General features: G+C 33.1%; 1 protein-coding gene across 3 annotated transcripts in view; it reads right to left on the bottom strand.

The window, feature by feature from the left end:
- Window positions 1–6,120: 6,120 nt before the first annotated feature.
- Window positions 6,121–19,000, bottom strand: part of LOC110449612 (cyclic nucleotide-gated olfactory channel-like) — a 35,328-nt gene continuing 22,448 nt past the window's right edge. For all 3 annotated transcript variants that reach the window (XM_021496579.1, XM_021496578.1, XM_021496577.1), the window contains exons 6-14: window positions 17,706–17,805; window positions 14,209–14,363; window positions 13,665–13,751; window positions 12,873–12,969; window positions 10,341–11,167; window positions 9,136–9,231; window positions 8,755–8,896; window positions 7,571–7,681; window positions 6,121–6,640 (exon numbers count right to left, since the gene is read on the bottom strand). In XM_021496579.1, the coding sequence (XP_021352254.1) occupies window positions 6,593–6,640; window positions 7,571–7,681; window positions 8,755–8,896; window positions 9,136–9,231; window positions 10,341–11,167; window positions 12,873–12,969; window positions 13,665–13,751; window positions 14,209–14,363; window positions 17,706–17,805 (1,663 nt within the window). In that variant the 3' untranslated portion in view covers window positions 6,121–6,592. The remainder of the gene's footprint in view (window positions 6,641–7,570; window positions 7,682–8,754; window positions 8,897–9,135; window positions 9,232–10,340; window positions 11,168–12,872; window positions 12,970–13,664; window positions 13,752–14,208; window positions 14,364–17,705; window positions 17,806–19,000) is intronic.

Raw genomic sequence — 19,000 nt, 5'->3', positions numbered from 1 at the left:
GTTTACACTATCGTTCCTATCACGATGTTTTCCATGACCTGGTCGCCTCTAGATCGATGACCCGAAAGCACTGTCTACACTTCCACAGTCCCACGTCAATCAATGCACGGTGTTACCCAAATCGTAATATTGTACCTCAGATATTCTTTTGACCAAGGTGCTGCTTCCTGTTCATACCCACTATTTTTCATGTTATTAAATGGTTCCATTTTTATGATTAATCACCTTATGTACAGCCCATTTTGTAATAAGCATCTAGTTACCACTTTATGAGCCCCTAAGATGATTTTTGCTGCATACGCAAATTGACACAAAATTAAAAAGCAAAGTACGTTACATCGTTAATTAATTAAATTAAGTATTTAGCTCTTTCTGGAAAATCAGTTTGCAATGACTTCCTTTATAATGACGTCGTTGAACGGCGAAATTACATGACTTGTTTCTATGCCGTCTATTTTCCCTATTATTTTGCATATACACGTATGTTATATGTTTACGATGTATTTGATGATGCTCATAAGAGTGCTCTGTTGGTTTTGTTTATGCCATAGTATTAAAATCGTAACTTTGGAACTTTGGACTCTATTTTATGTCTGCTTGATTATCATTAGCGAATTTGGTTTTCAGGCTTTAACGTTTGTATGACATTTCGGCGTTAAAAAAATTAGTTAAGATGAAAATTATAAGTTCGAACTTAGCAAATTCTATGTAGGAACCAGATGAAATGAAAATAAATGTTTTTATGTTTGCACTATTTATGCAACATTTATCTGTCCTGTCTTAGCATGTGATATCATCAAGTTCTCAAGTTCTACAGCTTTTCCGTCTTGACTGTTGACAGTAATAAATGGCAGTGTAAACAGCTTCAAGTGATACGAAAGAGCGTCTGAAATCTGCAACTGAAAATAAATGTCTCGAGTCATCGTCAATGTCCCCAAGGACCCATAAAGAACCGAAGCATTCAGACACGAGCAAACGAGTTCCTACAATGAAGTAAATATATAGTGTCATAGTCATTGTCATTTTCAGATTGTTTAGTTTCTTATTATACTCTCAGCAAACCACTGACTAAACATATTTTTTCACATAGGACATCAGTGCGTCTNGGGGGGGGGGGGGGGGGGGGGGGGGGGGGGGGGGGGAGAGCTTTGTTATGAGATGTCTGAAACTGAAAACAAGAACGAGTTGTGATATGCTACCAACCCAATATACCAATGCTCTGATCAGGTACTAACAAGAGCCAAGACCAACTTTCTAGATTTAGGAAAAAAATACATTAATACATTACAGGTAATTTTCCTTCATTCATTATTTTTTTCCAAATATTTCAAAAGGCCTGCTCCTTATAGGAAACATGTATATAAACATATTTTTCATGTGTTGTAGGTTAATTTAGCTTTAAGTGTATTATATGACTCTTTTCCTCTTTACATGTAATCTCTGTTTTAGGGAGTGCAATTTTGTTAAGAATATTGTATCTTATCAGGTTGCATTTCAACTCAAAACATCAAAGGATCCAATTTCATTGAATTATTTCAAAATAAGTAAACAAATCTCTTTGTGTCATATTGTATTTGTATTGTATTGTGTACAGTGTATCAAATGAGATTAAATTAAATTTATATATATGCAATGGGCCAAACCTGGATATATCAAATCATAGAAAATACTATAAAACTGTATCTGGTGACCATGCAAATGTTAAACCTGTCCATACCAGCTACAAGAACTTTGTTGATAAGGACATAGAACATCATTACAACAAGGGTGGAAAATGAATAGAAACAACATTATAACAGTTTCGTACATAACCAGTTTATAACAAAGTAACAACAGATAATTTGATAAATGCCAGACCAAATGTGACAAACATGTCTGACAATGAAGTCTATATGTTGCAATACCTGATATACTGAAATCTATCATGTGATAATGAATGCAATGTCTCTTTCAGTATTATTAGTCTCTGTACTGAAACAAGCGTTCATCAAGATTGATTTCTGGTGATATATAAATCAAAAGATTAATTAAATTGTTGAAGAAATGTAATGGTGTAAAAACTTGGAAATGGGATACTGGTGAACTGACTTACTTTCTCAAAGACTTAGCAAAATATGTTATATACATGTATGTCATAGTTTTCAATATAGATTGTGGAATAAGCTGTTTTTAAAAGTCACTTTCGTCTAATTCTAATAAGACTGTATTCCACAAATGAATATTATCAATACTTTTATCATTCCTGTAATAATGATTGAAACCCTGGTATAATTATGCAGTATAAGCATAATTTGATGCAGCAATTTCTTAATTATGACTTTTGCGGTTATCAAACAGATATTGTAAATATTGTAAAGCACTATATATGTATTCATGTAGTCATACTTTCTCCTGGAGCGAAATGCCTCGAAAATCTGTCTTCTTGTAATTATTTAATGTTTTTCCTGTCACACGATTTCCAATCAAAGTTTTATATCAGATATTGTAAATATTGTAAAGCACTATATATGTATTTATGTAGTCATACTTTCTCCTGGAGCGAAATGCCTTGAAAATCTGTCTTCTTGTAATTATTTAATGTTTTTCCTGTCACACGATTTCTAATCAAAGTTTTATATTAGACATTTTTATATATACATGTAATTGTAATATAAATTATGTATACCTTTTTTTTTTCAAATCATTAAATTTATTTTTCCTTTTTACAGTTGAATGTTCTAGGTCATGGATATTTCTGCAGAAAGCCTTATGTAAGAAGACTTCAGGAAAGAAACAAAATTCTGGATGTGAAAAAAAATCAAATACATAGGTCCTTTAAATTTGTTATTAATTTGATACATAAAATTCATACTACAAAGTACATACTCAAAAGACAAACATTTCTATCTTTATTTCTTATTATGTGTTATGTTGTTTCGAAAGTGTGATTTGAATAAAATCAATGTAGTTTCTTATATGTGTTTTATACATTTTTTTTTCTCTCCTGTTATAAAAGGACTAAAATACAGAGTAAGTCAACTATTAATTACTTCCAAGAATTTATTTTTCTTTGAATTTTCTCTTTGAAATTGTGTTTCAGATTTATAATCAGAATCTGATATTACACTTGTAGTTTATTATCAAATTCAGGATATGTTTTCTTGTGTTATGAATGAAAGTCCACAGAACTACGCTGTAGATTCAGCTTGAATATAACAAGTACATTTCGCCTTGGGGTGTGCCTGGAAAGATATTATATGTGTTGCTCTGTCCTGTCTTAGCATGTGATGTTCTCAAGTTCTACAGTCACCTGCTGTGAATTATACTACTGGAACTCCTTTAACAGTCTGTAGACGAGTTTGTTGAAGTTCCGTCTGTGTTCGTTACAGAACATCCCCGATACTCCAGGGGCTACTTTCGCTCTCTGCATCCCTCGGCTAGCTATTTCATTGGTCTCATATTCAATAAAACCTGACCAATCACTAGGATGATACATGTCCTTTGAATAACATGGAGGCACGGTAGTCTAGTGATAGGACGCCGGGCTCGTGACCAAAGTGTTGCGGGTTAGAGTCACGGACCGGCACTGTATTGTATCTGTGAGAAAGATACTTTACTCCGCTTGTTCCAGTTGACTCAGCTGTAAATGAGTACGTGGTTGGGCAATGCTAGAACTAATGAATGCTATCTGTGAGCGCCGGAATGGCAGAACCGACTGTACGCTCCCCCAGGAAGTTGAGAAAGATATTGACTAGTTGCAAAGGCCCTATGACCACGAATACTAATTTGTTAACAGCTTTGAGACGACCTACGACATAGATTGTGATGAAGCGGTAGATAAGAACCTCGAATAATTATTATCATTATTATTATTATTAATATCACAGAGGAGCGACACCCGATTTCAAAACCAGTCAGTTGTACCGTTACGCGACCGACAGATTCTTTTGATGTACATCAAAGGCTCAAACTAGTCTTTCCGTCTCACCTTCACGGTGATTTACACTTTGCCTTCGATTTTGCTATGATATATCCCAGAGGTGCAGAGAGCGAAAGTGAGCGAAACCCTTGGAGTATCGAGTCTTGTTACGGTAGTGGGATTGCACAACGGTACGTTGCATTGTGAGGTGTGCGCACGATCTGCAAACGGTCTGTGAACGATGTGCGCACGATGTGCGCATCATGTGCGAACGATACAAATGTTTGCGATTAAAGCAAGCGAATATCTGTGCACATCTGCGCATAATTGATAAACGGTGTACGATAACAAACGTGGTTGATGTAAATACAGGAATGGAATACTTTTTATCGATCTATTTATCGTCGGAACATTCTCGGACAGCTCGACATGTTTAAAGTAGATCCTTTGGTGGTTAAACAGAAACCTTTTCTTCAAATACATACAAAATGAAATGCGTACACCCTCATTCGATAAAGGAAACCCGCCCAGTGGCTAGCTTGTTTACATTTGCAGGGGAGATTTTTAAAAGAGCGTTGATCTGTTGTTAAGTAATACATTACATGCACGTACATGGCCAATCGTCAAATAATACGTGATATTAACCAATGAAAAGTGTCGTTACATCGAAGACGTGGTAGAATATCTAGTATATTGTTCATGTTTGTCTAAAAATTGCGAAAGTACATCGAAGATGAAAGTGTACTTAAACCGATACATTCTGATATATTGATAATAGTGTATCCTTGACTATTCGTAACTACGAGAGATATTGACCACTTATCAATACCCAGAGTGCGATATGAAGATATTTCAGACTCTTCTGATTCAGCTTCACATCTTTACGTTTATGACAATTCTGGTCATCGTAATCTATCACACATTTGTTGATTTCAATTCAACAAGTGGCTAGTTTACTCCCATTCATGCATAATTTATATCTTAGCCTCCCCTAGTGGAAGAGTTAATATGTCACGGTTGATTCGATGTTTCAGAGTTTCTACTCTACATGTTTTGGATGTTTTGCATATATTATTGTTGTTGTTCAGTTCAGTAATTTGTTTAGTCAGATGTGTCCATATTATATTTTTAATCTCCGTTTTTCGAAATTTCACAGTCGGTATCAAGGCATAGGTTCAGTGTCAACCACGATCACAAACTTATTATCTTTATCACCGTTAGTGGCCGACATACTTTTTTCTAGATAGGACGGGATCCATCGTGACAGTAGTCACCTGTCTTTTAGGAAAATTCCCTTTATTGAATACCTGATTGAGGGAATTCCTTTCGATTAAATGTCTTCTCAATTCCTGTTGAATCTTTCAAAAACCGGTTTTGAGAAGTTGTACTTGAATATTTACTTGTGCAACGATCGTGTTTTTATAACTATGTTATTATATTGATGTAACATGTTATGTGTACCAAAGTGTCAAAATGTTCTTATTTCATTTATGCATTTAACTGTTTCAATTGTCAATTAAAGGCAATATGAATGCCAACTTGACAGAGAAAAATTAAAGACTCTTTCTTGTGTAATGATAGACAGACATGTTCTATTGCGTGCTTAATGTTTTGTGTTTGTTATAAGAATATATAATATGTAAACATTTCTTTTTCTTTTTCTGATTCATAACTGATTTGTATTTTTCAATTATGCCATGTGATATTAGTTGTAATACATGTGTATAAGTACCGAGTGTTCTTGAGTCCTACTATCTAAATCTCGAGTCCGACCGTTCCTGAACTGGAATAAGATGCTAATTGCTATGTTATGTTTACCAATTAGGGGTGTTCGCTGAAATGTGCTATTTACGATAAAAACGATGTTTAGTGATATACTTCATCTGCGTTTATGTGATATTCACTTTGTTCACGGCTAGTAAATAACATGCTGTTGGATATATTTCCATTCTTTAGTAACAACACTGACTGGTTTGGTGTAGAGTATCTTCGTCCTACAGCACAGCTATAAGCTAATTCTTAACAAATCTTAATTGGTCTTTTTTATCTTCGTTTCAAATTTGTTGAAATAATATGGAATCATTTTACATGTATGCAAATAGTTGACATGTATCACATTTTGATTTTATTATCTAAGCACTATTGAAGAATTAAATAATGAAAAAAACCTTTGTAATTATAATGTCATGAAAGTTTATTAAAGTAACAAAAAACAAATATTAGTTAATATGAATTTGAGCGAAATACCTTTACTTCTCCTCAAGAGAGGATTCAATATCTCATCTCACATGGTGCAATGAATGAAAGGAAATTCTAATACTTCCATTACAAGATTCAGATTTACTGATTCGTGTCTGTCAGCACATAAATCTACCGCGCATTGTACCATTGGCGATATTTCTGGACTTCTGATACTAAACAAACTCATTTGCATAAGTTTTGGTTAAAAATGAGAAAAAAAACATAAACATTCTGAAGACCCATCTGAAAATTGTTCGAACCAGATCATGATGTCTGTTACGACAAGTTAGTACAAAGTATAAACAATCCAAATGCTTTATGAAAATATACTTTGTATCAATTTTGCAACCCGCTTATTTATATCATAAATCGTACATAACGATATCTTTGTATATTTTTTTTTTCATTTACAATACATTATACTGTATTACCGATGGACGATGTGAGAGATTTCTATAATCGTGTAATCTCCATGTCAGGGTCATTTGGATCTTTGGAGTCCTGGAAAAAAAGAAGGCGCTATCAACAATATAAAGCTGTCAGTTAGAATTACACAGTTATTAAAATAAGATTTCTGATGGTATTGCGTAGTATTGAAAGGTATCTTTGTTTTGTAGTTCATTATCCACTGATGAAAAATAACGATGTTCTAAATATTATGTAAATGACACAAGCAAAACAAATGCAAAGTGAGAAAAAAATAAAAAATAAACGTTTTGTTCTTTGCCAGGGCCCGTGATAAAAAGCTGTGGAACAACGTTCACCTGTAATGTTATTAAAGCGGTTTAATTAAGGTCAGTAAAGTTTATCAACGCTTATCGTGAAATATCTTGTTTTGAGAAAACATCTGTCCTATATAAATATACACACAAATAAATTGTTTGGCCACAATTAGTCTAGTACAATTCAACTTGACCCAACCTAGAAGCTGGAACTTGCTATACGGACTGTATATTGTATATATATCCGACAGTTACTTGTTATTCAACCATTTTCTAATTCATAACAACACGAAAAGAATGACAGAAAAGCTCGAAAATAACGAAAAAATAGGGGATCGTTTTTAACATCTGAAACAATATACTTTTTACTAACATGGAGGAGTTATTTTAACACACGCACCATCAGTTTATTAAAGAACAATATACTACAGTTAAAATGCAATTTTGGAATACACCAGTACTCATCAAATAAATATAAGTTACTAGCAGGGAAATGTGATCGTATGGTGTTATGAGTGGACTTGAAAAACTTTCTAGTGATATTCCAACAAAAACACACTCATTAATTGCAGTGGTTAACATAAAATCAATTATGAACATTTTTTTTATTGCAAATAAGTTTCATTTAAATGGATGATGTTCATTATGATACCGCCTTGTATATATTAAAAATAAGTATAACATTAAGCTTTGAATAAAGGGTGCTTACCTCCATTAACACGGTCTTGGGTTTACTCATTTCTTTCATCATTAAAATTTGTTGTTCGGAAATTGCACTTAGCATTTTTAAGGTATTTGTATAAACCTCTTCCATGTTCCCCTACAAGATAAACATAAATTGTATGTATAATATAAATATTGAATTGAAATTCAACAAAAAACGACACCAATAGGGAGTTACACCTACTACGTTTAAAGAGAAAACTAATTCTCCAGAATGGTAAACGATTTATACCTGACAGAATTACATGTGTGCGTGTGTGCACATATGCGTACTACATACATGTATACAGTACATGCACACTGTTGACTGTTTTGACTAGTGTATCACCCTGAATCCCCTTCCCTTGGATTCTTTTCTCATCCTCTCTCCTTCTCAAGGTAATTGTATGTATGTTAGATTTCGTTTGGAAAAATATCTATAAAGTATCAAATACAGTTATTGAATGGTATTTCATGTCATTACCAAAATTGCTGAAATCTTCAATTAGATTCATCAGTTTGGAAATATGTGATATCAAAGTTTAGGTTGGTTTTTCACACAAACAATGTACGTATTAAACGTGTCGCAACGTTTCAAGACCGACTGGTCATTTGTCAAGATATGACTGATTGCAATCATATCATCATTATATCATTATCAAAATTGCCGAAAATTTAAATTTTCTCTGGGTGAAAAGGAGAGGAAGAAGAAGAGAAAACATTACATAGCATTCATCCTGAAAAAAGGGACTTTGATTGTACATAGTCTTTAAGAGACGGACATATTTTTTTTTATATCATATACATATTTGAAACCAGCGCGACATTTAACCATCCTAAGAGGTGTTTCTTTGAAATACGAGTTTCGAAGGCTTTGTGGATAACTCTATTGGATATCTTTATAGAGTTGCATGTAAAACAGTAAATAAATAGTTCGGTTTTACCGACATTTTGAAGGTGCATTATTTCAAATATCATGCTATACTACGAAAAGGTTGTCTCCCTTGAAAAAGACTCAAATAATATTTAGCATGGTCTTTTAAAATTGTCTTTAAATTTATTTGTATACTGTTACGTGACTTTCTACAGACGTTGAGTTCTGGGAACAAAAGTATTAAGTAAAAGATGATGGAACGACGTTTGGAAGCAGGAAAGTGTTAACAAAAACATTTTATACAATCACCAACCCACCAGTTTGTGTTCCATGTCATTAAAGTGATGTCTTAATTTGTAACAACAGCACGTGGCACGGCTATCGTGGGTTGCAGATCCAACGGACGTACGGCGACTACATATCCGGGGCGAGCCACATGGTGAATGTTCTTCTTCGATACTGGAACAAAGTCACGAGTCAGTTATTCTAAAATAATCAGTCATTTTTTTTTATCTTAATCATCCCACAATATTATGATATTCACAAAGTGACATTAAGATATTCACTCGAAATGTTTACGCATTACAGTGTCATTAAACTTCATCATGTTTGCATGTGTTAGCAATAATTTAGTATATCTAACTCTGTAAATCTATTAGTTATGCTCGAAAACATTTAATTAATGCTGTCATACTTACTCTGTGATTTTATCCGGTAATGTGAAGGATTCTGGCCATTTTGACGTACCTTGGAGAACCCGGATGTAATTTCGATATGACGGTTGGTACAATCCACTAAGGCCATGGAATAGACAAAATTATTGAAATGGTAAATATTGCACCATATGACAGCAAACTGTTTCAAATTAGAATATATTGTTTCAGCAATAGATATATTTTAAAAACAAAAACAGCATTGTTCATTTACAAATAGTGTACGCATACTTTTCTCTTTGAGGCTGATAATTAAATACGATGAAACGTTAAAATTGACCTACATTTTTCTGCAAGAAACCAAGCCCCGTATTCGCAAGACCGTCATCAAACTCAGATTACGCACCCTAACTAGATTAATATTAATTGTTGTCAGTACTTAATCGAAGGATGTGGCTTAGAACTTTTCCCATGGTGAGTATTGACTGTATCAATCTCAGTAAGTTGTAAGAACGCCGATTTGAGCACGTAACTTGATTTTGATCACGGAAACGGTTTTATCAATGCGAGGGTCATGTCTCTATATTTGTACAAACAAAGTTATCACGAATATTTGCAGAATGTTTGACGGTAAGTATACTATCTAGCACGTCTAAAAATGTGTATATAGTAAGTGTGTAATAAAAAATAATAGAGTGGAATACTGGCACATCTGATGTATACATTTCTTATACCTTTTCTACACAAAGAATAAAGGCCACCATGATGTTCGCTTCAATCAATTCAACAATAAGAAACGCATTTATGAATGTAATTTTAGAATCAGTTAATGGATTACTGACACATTCAAACGGGAGATAAGAACCCATGCCTTCATATTAATCTAATCCACATTTGATGTTTTTCAGAGAGTAAACTCGAACACATTTCTTACAATTTACAAAAGAATGGACCATATGTAATGCGTCATAGGAATCAATTATCAAAATAGATAAAGAAGTATCATGATATGATTGCATAACCTATATGTGTATTTCTATCGGTAGTCAGAGACACGGCAATGTTTCTTAGACATATTAAAACATAAAATGAATTTTAGAAAAATTAGACATTTTAACTTTTATCAACTCAGCATCCCTTTTAAAATTGGTGCAAATGTTTGATTTTTTGCAATTATTTGGTCCATGATATTTCAACTAAAACACTGCATATATGAAAGCATCACTACAGTAGCGTGTCTCTCACTATACCTGGAAGAGTTTCCACTGTTAGGGCTAGTAACTGTGTCTGCACAATTTTCGTGACTATTAGTTGACATGGTAACGGGTTGCTGTGTTGTAGGGTTTCCTTGCATAAGTAGGTTTTGAGTATTAGTATTTGAGACAGGTGATAACAAATCAGCACTAATCACATCCGTCGAAGATATACTGACTCCTGTCTGTATTTTCTGGGAATTCGTTCTTGAGCACATCCCACATTCTTCTACAATTCCCATCGTTGCAACATTTGTGTTATGTTCACTTGAACTCTGCCTCTGGCACGAGTCGTTCGGATTTACGCTTAGTGATTGTGTAAGTAGTTCAGCCGAATCAACACCAAGCGATTCGTTACTACTATCGTTCTCTATAGCTTCACAAACTAAAGTTCCATTCGGATTGCCTCTGACGTTTGCCGATAGATTTGTCTCTGTGTCATAACCTGGATACATAGGACTGGAATGGGAATTTTCCACTGGATGGACCAAACTTGTCTGGTGAATTTTATGTTGACTTTTATAGCTCTTTCTTCGACTCCGTTTACCTACTAATCTTTTGACACTATTAACAATTTTAGATTTTCCATTCAACCGATTTTCGTTTTCGTCATCAAAATTTGAAATTCGAATTCCAGGCAATCCTCCTTGCTTATTGGGCGACACTTGTTGAGAGGGGGTTATAATCGCACAAAGTCCTTTGCACGGGGAATTTGGCGACCATAGATGTCCCGGTGATAGATTTGCGTTAAATGATTGTTTTGTCTGTTTGCGATGCTGTTCAGTTTCCTTTAACCGACTTTGTCCATAGCATCGGATAATTTGCTGTAAAGCAATAACAAATTTCTATGTTAAAACTATATTACATAAATATTAGTCAATGTTAATTTAGAGAATAACGTAGAAACTGAGTCCCCACATTCACAATTTGTCATTAATATAAATAGTGCATTACTATGTTATATATATGCTTTGTAATGGCCAAAAATCATTTCGATGCTATTAAGTTTTATATCAATAAGTAATAGGAGAAATTTTGTAAGGGTCTTTCAACTGTTGACATTTAAATTCTGACATTTTGTAGCTCTCTTGGTCATTTTTTACATCCTATCTTGACCCTTAGAAGCAAACCGCTGTGAGAAAAATTATATGACAGTAAACGACTGTGGAATGGACCCTTCACTATATTTAATTAGTATTCAGTAAATCGCTAAGTGAAAGCAGAACCAACATTAACTGAAACAAACGTGGATTATTTATTAGTAGGATGACTATACGGAAGCTTCTACGTTTTGCATCAAATGGGATCAGTCGCCATAGCAGACCATTGTCTTCAGTCACTAGAGAGGTTGATACTTCCAATAGGAATACATGTAGAACTTTTCGAATAAAAGTGTTGGACAATATCGACGTCTGTGCCATTCATAACAGAATGACAACAAACGATATCCTAATCAATTTTGTAAAATATGTCATTCAACTGAGACGATTTTTTAAATTTTCATTCATTAATGACAAGTCTAAAGTTCAGACCTTTATCAATTAAAATCTGCTATGGCGTCTGTGTGGCGGGTGTATCTATTTGCACGACATGACATACTACAAATACCACTAAACCTAAACCACGTGACCTACGTGTGATACCTGATACTGTTCTTGGGTTTCTTATCATCAATGTTCTTAACAACATTTCCATTGCACGGATTGTCTTTGGCAGAAAATTTCAATCTTTTTCTTCCATATTCCACTAAAATAGTCTACAGATTGATATGTTTTTTTATGTACATCTTTTAAATTTACTTCACATTCCTGCAATTAAAATTTACGAATCGACGCGAATGTCGTTTTTACTCTTATTACCCACGAATCAACTTTATGTGTGTCTTGAATATAGAATATTATCTTTTGTTTGATTAAACATTTCAAAAATAAAAAAGAATATTAAAGGATCTTAGACAATATTTTTTTTATTAATGCTATAAATCTATTAAAATTATAAAGTCAACGGTACTTTAAACTATAAACTGTATGTTTCCTTTAATGGTTGGTTATTTGTGCCATTTTCTCTTTTCTTTATTCTGTATTACAGTAGGTAGGGAACGAATGAAAGGCAAGTATCGGTAATTCATTCCGTCGTCTCTCCAGACATGAAGACGAATGAACGATAAGACAAAGATAGCAAAGTGCTTATATTCTTTCCTAATCTCCACGTTCTTTGTGTTTTCTTTCCTTCGTCTTCTCGGTTTAAAAGGGAGAGAATGAAGTAACGCAAATTATAAATGTTTGGTCCCTTCGCCTTGCACAACGATGAAATGGTACAAATCAAACACCATAAACCTGCGAGATAAAGTTTTCAAATGCATGCCAACTCAAGCTTTTTTCTTTAAGTATAATAAATTCACAAAATAAAATATGTAAAACAACCATTTCAAGATATCACCGACGTGATAAGATGCATATTCAGTTTTACTTGGTTTTTTTCTCTAGATCAGGTATACTTTTCTGGAGTGCGGCAGTAAATTGTACATACCTCCGCATCAGGGTGATCCTTGAGGGCCTCTAACACATCCTCCCGAGACAACCCGAATAGTTCCGAATAGCCAACTGATTTTACGTCGGCCGTTCGCCTGAAAGTTCGCAGAAAGATTTAATAAAGACTCAGCAAAAAATATTTTGTCATGATGTTAGAAAAACAATGTGTATATTGAATAACTTTAATAACAATTAGTTATCGACATCTGTTAAAACGAAGGGAAAGAGATCAGGAACAACTACAAAAAGCAACGGAGGAGCGACAAAGTAATCCGGGTTCTACAGGAAGAACAAGCGTTTTCTGCACCATGACATCTGCTATTTCAATTCTGGAGGTAAGAGCACCACTTAAAACACCATATATAATTATTACCATTTTATTAATTCGTTAAACCCTTACTTACTTAGAGATAAAATGTGCTGAAGGAAAAATAAGTCAACGAGAAAAAAGAAATCTTTAGAATATGCCAGGCTATTTTTTTATAACCAATTTATCTTATTTAGAACTGTTTATTACTTAGAAGAAGGACATGTCCAGACGGTGTCATGGTATGGCCATGACCCACTGATAAATTGATCAATGCACTAACTACATTAGGAAATGCACAATGCTTTAACGTCAAAAGATCTTCGGAGTTTACCTATCAAACTATCGTCTTTGGTGCTTTTGAGAGTAAGATTACCTTTAGATAGAACCCGCTTTGATATAGCGTTTGAAAGAGAAACAGAATGTCAGTGATACAGGCCATAAAGCATATATCCCGTTATATGGAAACATGGTATGGGTTACCTGTTGATACCGGCATCAAGATTAAGAATACCAATCTCTCCGAAAAAGTTTCCAGTTCCCATTTGAGTCAGTATTGCTCCTGTTTCGCTGCAAAGAAATAAGATATGATAAAAAATATAAAACTGTATCATGTTCCATTTATCACCATTTCGTGCATAAAGTTCGTTTAGTTCATTATCTTCCTATAATACTATATCAAACATATTTTGCGTATGATTGCTTGTGTGATAACTGTACTGTTGATAACCTTTTTAAAAATACTATATTTTTACATTGAAACCAATGCAGTTAAATATGTGGAAATTTTTATTGTGTTCAAAATTATCTTTTTTTCCCTTCGCTACCTTTTTAGGCCTGCTAATTCCAATTTCTCATCCAGAGTTACCTATCTTTGTATAACATAACTGGAGAATTCGTTGAGCAGAGTCAATGTTTCTCTATATACCAATTTGTTACAAAACCTATTATTCCATAATAAAAACATCTTCCAAGCCTAATACTTTATATTTTTAGAGGAAATTGTTGTTTTGGTAATTATCATCACCCAATTATCTCAACGAGACCATCAGCTATAATAAACATCTCCCGTGCTACTTCTCCGCGTCGACAGACCAAATCTCCTGGGGTAAAAATGTACGCCCTCATCTTCAGCACCAGGTCATGAAGAAACTCCGGCTGGCACTCTTGAAATATGGTTACCTGGATTGAAAGGAAAGTGTGTAAAAATATAATAAACAAAGATAAACAACGAAAGAAATCTTTCTATGTAAAGTCTTTTCGTCTCTCTCTCTCTCTCTCTCTCTCTCTCTCTCTCTCTCTCTCTCTCTCTCTCTCTCTCTCTCTCTCTCTCTCTCTTGATCATAACAGCAAACTGTCGCGGCATTGGAGAAAAAGCAAAGCGTACTGAATTTTTTTCATACGTTAGAGCAATGAAATGTAAAATCATATGTTTACAAGACACACAGTTTACTGATGAAAAAGAGGATATAATTAGAAATGAGTGGGGGCTTCAGTGTTTTTTCAATTCCTATAACTCTAACTCGAGAACTGTTGCCATCTTATTTAAAAAAAAATTATTAAAATACTTAAAGTGAGAAAAGGATCTAGTGGTATTTTTTTAACTGTTGAAATTAGAATCAAAAATTTAAAAATGACACTAATTAACTTATATGGTCCAAATGAGAATAATCCTGTATTTTTTTTTATCTTGTATCTGAAACCATTAAAGACTTCAATAATGAATATGTTATCATCTGTTGCGATTTTAACTTAGTTCTAGACCCCATTATAGATAACGATAATAGTTACAAACATATTAACAACCCTAATGCCAGGGATAAAGTTCATCATTGACAATTTCTCTTTGATTGATATGTTTAGGGAACATCACGAGAACTTAAAAAAGAAACACCTGGAGGAAAAGTAATCCAAAAAAACAGACTGGCTTAGTTTTTTTCTTGTGACTGAAAACTTACTTGCAAGTACTATACAATCAAATATAGAAGCTGGATACAGATCAGACCACTCTTTTCCTTCGATTTCTCTAAAACTCACTGAATTTAAAACAGGGAAAGGTAATTGGAAATTCAACAATAGCCTATTATATTATCTAAAGTATATTAATCTAGTGAAGGAATGTATTTTGGATTTTAAAAGAATATTTTTCACCCTGTTTATAAACCCCTGTTTAAAACTTATAAACATACCAGATGCAGACCTTCAGTTTACTATTGATGATTCACCTTTCCTAGAGACCTTACTTACACACATTAGAGGTAAAGCAATTTCTTACTCAGCCCACGCCAAGAAACAGCAAAACTTGAATGAAAATAATCTAAGAATAGCGATTCAAAAACTTGAGGAACAGGATGATATTAATTTAGTCCAATTAGACTCTAAAAAGAAAGAATTAGAAAAAATCAGAGAATATAAAATCAAAGGTAGCATAATAAGATCAAAAGCTAAATGGGTTGAAGAAGTTGAGAAGACAACAAACTATTTTTTCAACTTCGAACATAGAAATTTAAGAAATCTTAAATGAAGTTCGCAATTTTGATGAAAAAATCTGTAGTTATGACAGTGAAATAGAAGATGTACATTTGAATGAATAACTTAAAGACTGTAATGTTTGTAAACTAAGGAGGCAAGATGCAGAAAAATTAGAGGGTCCTATAACACTGGAAGAAGCAGGTAAAACTTAAAAAAAAAACATTAGAAATAACAAAAGTCCTGGCATAGATGGTTTTACAGCTGAGTTTTTTAAAAATGTTTTTGGAAATATTTGGGCAATTTTGTATTAAGATTTATTAATTCAGGCTATGAAAAGGGTAAACTGTCTATTTCTCAACAACGCGGAATTGTAACTTGCATACCAAAGGGAGATAAACCTAGGCACTTCATTAAAAACTGGAGGCCAATTACACTACTCACTGTTATATATAAAATAGCTTCTGGAACAATTACACGTAAAATGAAAACAGTCTTAAACAACCTGATAGATAAGGATCAGATTTCTCGCGGGGCGTTACATTGGGGAAAACACACGATTAGTTTATGACTTACTGCAATTTAGTGAAGAAAATAATATCCCTGGTATGCTATTGATGATAGATTTGGAAAGGCTTTTAACTCGGTTTCGTGGGGTTTCATTGAAAAAATATGCTAAAATATCTTGTCTAAACATTAATGTATCCAAAACACAGGTAGTCTGAACTGGTAGTAGATTTTTTAGTGAAGACACCTTCCTCCCAGAAAATAACTTGCAATGGGGCAGACACAAATTCACACTTTTAGGGATTGAGTTTCATGTTAACTTGCACGAGATACCAAAAATGAATTTTGACCAAAAATTGATAAAATTGAAGTCGTTGATAAAAACCTGGACAAGAAGAAATTTAACTCCAATTGGTAGAATCCATATTATCAAATAACTTCTCATTTCACAATTCAACCATCTAATTATAGCACTGCCAAATCTCGATGAATGTTTTCTTTCAAAAACTTAATTCTGTTTTTTTGAAGTTTTGTGGTACAGCAAAACAGACAAAGTCAAAAGATAAGTTAATATCCAAGTTTACCTTAAGGTTGGTTTAAAAATGATTAATTTAAAAGCATTTATAGATTTATTAAAATCATCTTGGATCACAAGGCTTTTTCAGACCTCATGTTAACGTAATTTTAAAAAAATACGTTAACATAGATCTACTAGCCAACTGTGGCAATGATTATGTGCAAAAATGTCTAAAAGAGTGAAGACATACTTTCTGGGTCGATGATTTCAAAGCTTGTTACCGCTTGAATTTATTAATTGAAAAATATAGTCTTATGAAGGATTCTATATTAAAAACACCATTATGGTTTAACAGAAATATAGCTGTTGGTCAGAAATCAGTATTTTTTAAGAATTTTTATGACAAAAATATTATTACTTTAAATGACTTGATAACAGATCAGAATACTGGAAGCATTCAGTTTTCAAGAAATTATTCATGCATGTAGGGTAATAAACAAATTTCCTCCAGTATTATAGCATTTTGTCAGTAGTGAGAAAGTTTATATCGTCAAAAGAAATCCCTAAACTAAAAACTTCCATACCCTCTTTTACCAATGAACATTGAAATATTCCTGAAAAATAGAAAAGGCTCGAAAGATTTCTATAATATTTTTATAAAAAATAATACTGTACCAACTTATAACTTTGTTATGACTTATAAAGATACAGTGAATTGTTTAATCTAAAATAGTTTTCTTTTTAGTTACCATTTCATGAGAACGAATACTAAAAGAAAATATTAAATGAAAGAAAATGTACAAGAAATGTTTCGATACAACTTGAAATAATGAATTGATTGACTGAATGGCATATCAAAGGAGGAAACAATTTCATAATATATCTATCGTTTTTCTCATTCATGAAAAGCCTTTTTTTGTAAACAAAATCGTCTGACTCTCTATGTATAAAGAAATAATCCAAGGCAGCCTATTTCAGAAAACTGTATTTTTTTAAAAATATTGATAGAAACGTCAATAAATGGGCACTACCTTTTTCAGTGTCTCGAGGTTCGCATGAATGGCAAGCTCAGTTTTAACCTTATCAGGTAGCATACCAAGAGAATTGATGTCAGATCCCTTCATCCTGTCACTGTAGTAATAATGGATTACGTTAAATGTTATAATATAAATGTCATAAAACCAGACGTAGACAACAATTGGCGGTTATATTTACATAATATTTTTTATTATTTATAATATAATCCTGTTATTTGAGGATGTGGTTCCTGAAGCATAACGCTTTTAGTACATACAAACCAATGACACATTGTTGTGTATTCCAACGTGTAATATCACGCCTTGTGACGTCAAAGTTAAGATACAAAACAAGACGTCACAACTCTGTGAGAGTGCATTGCAGACGATAGATATTAGGTATACATGGCGTATTTGAGGTCTTGCAGGGGGTAAAAAAGAAATGCTTTTCTAATTTCATGCAAGGTAATGTTATCTAAAGAGCTCTTATTCGTTTCATTTCATATAAGAGTTATGAGCTCTTATCAAACTTTTCCATTATCTAAGAAAGGCCTCACATAAAATACAGAAAACCTCTTGACTCATTTCAGTTATAACAATTGAAAAAGTTCATTTCAGATGTTTTTTGTATATCATATTACTCTGAATGACGTCATATGGCGCGCTGATATGTCTTTCATTATTATTCCTGTGAGATGAGTCCATTGATATTGAAAAGATGCACTTTAATTGTCTAAGTCATCATAATGTAACAGAAAACAATTAGATGTAAAACAAAAGTTGTTGGTGACAGGTGATTTTCTGCAGTATTTTATCAGAAAGAATAAAATATCGAGTATCGTTGTTTCTGCTAAATAAAATTATATCAAATGACTACCATAAAAGGGAAAAACTATTTCATTTCAACGTTATCATAACCGTGATAAATATTACTGCAACGCTGTTATTACATTTTATAAAATAGGTATAGCGTGACCGAAATTATGTAGATTCCGTTATGTAGATTTTTTCACATTTATTACATATACAATAATGACGACTAAAGAGTAATAACAAAAGCAAGTAAAGATTTAAAAGTTGTGGATTCATAAGCTCAAACATTATAATAGCATCCTGAAATGATAGTTCCTTTACCCTTCCATCGTTACACGTAACCTCTGCGCATTGCATAATTAGCAATCATACAATAAAACAATAATAAAAATGTTGAAATTTACAAAGAAATAAATACCACAATGATTAAATATAAACCCCTCAACAAGTTTCATTTCCTTATACATGTTTCATATTGCTTATTTTCCTTTTTGATA

This window comes from Mizuhopecten yessoensis, unplaced genomic scaffold, assembly GCF_002113885.1.
Source record: "Mizuhopecten yessoensis strain PY_sf001 unplaced genomic scaffold, ASM211388v2 scaffold4701, whole genome shotgun sequence".
Taxonomy (NCBI): Eukaryota; Metazoa; Mollusca; class Bivalvia; order Pectinida; family Pectinidae; genus Mizuhopecten; species Mizuhopecten yessoensis.
Note: the sequence above shows the minus strand (reverse complement) of the source record. Positions and strands in the feature narration are given on the sequence as shown.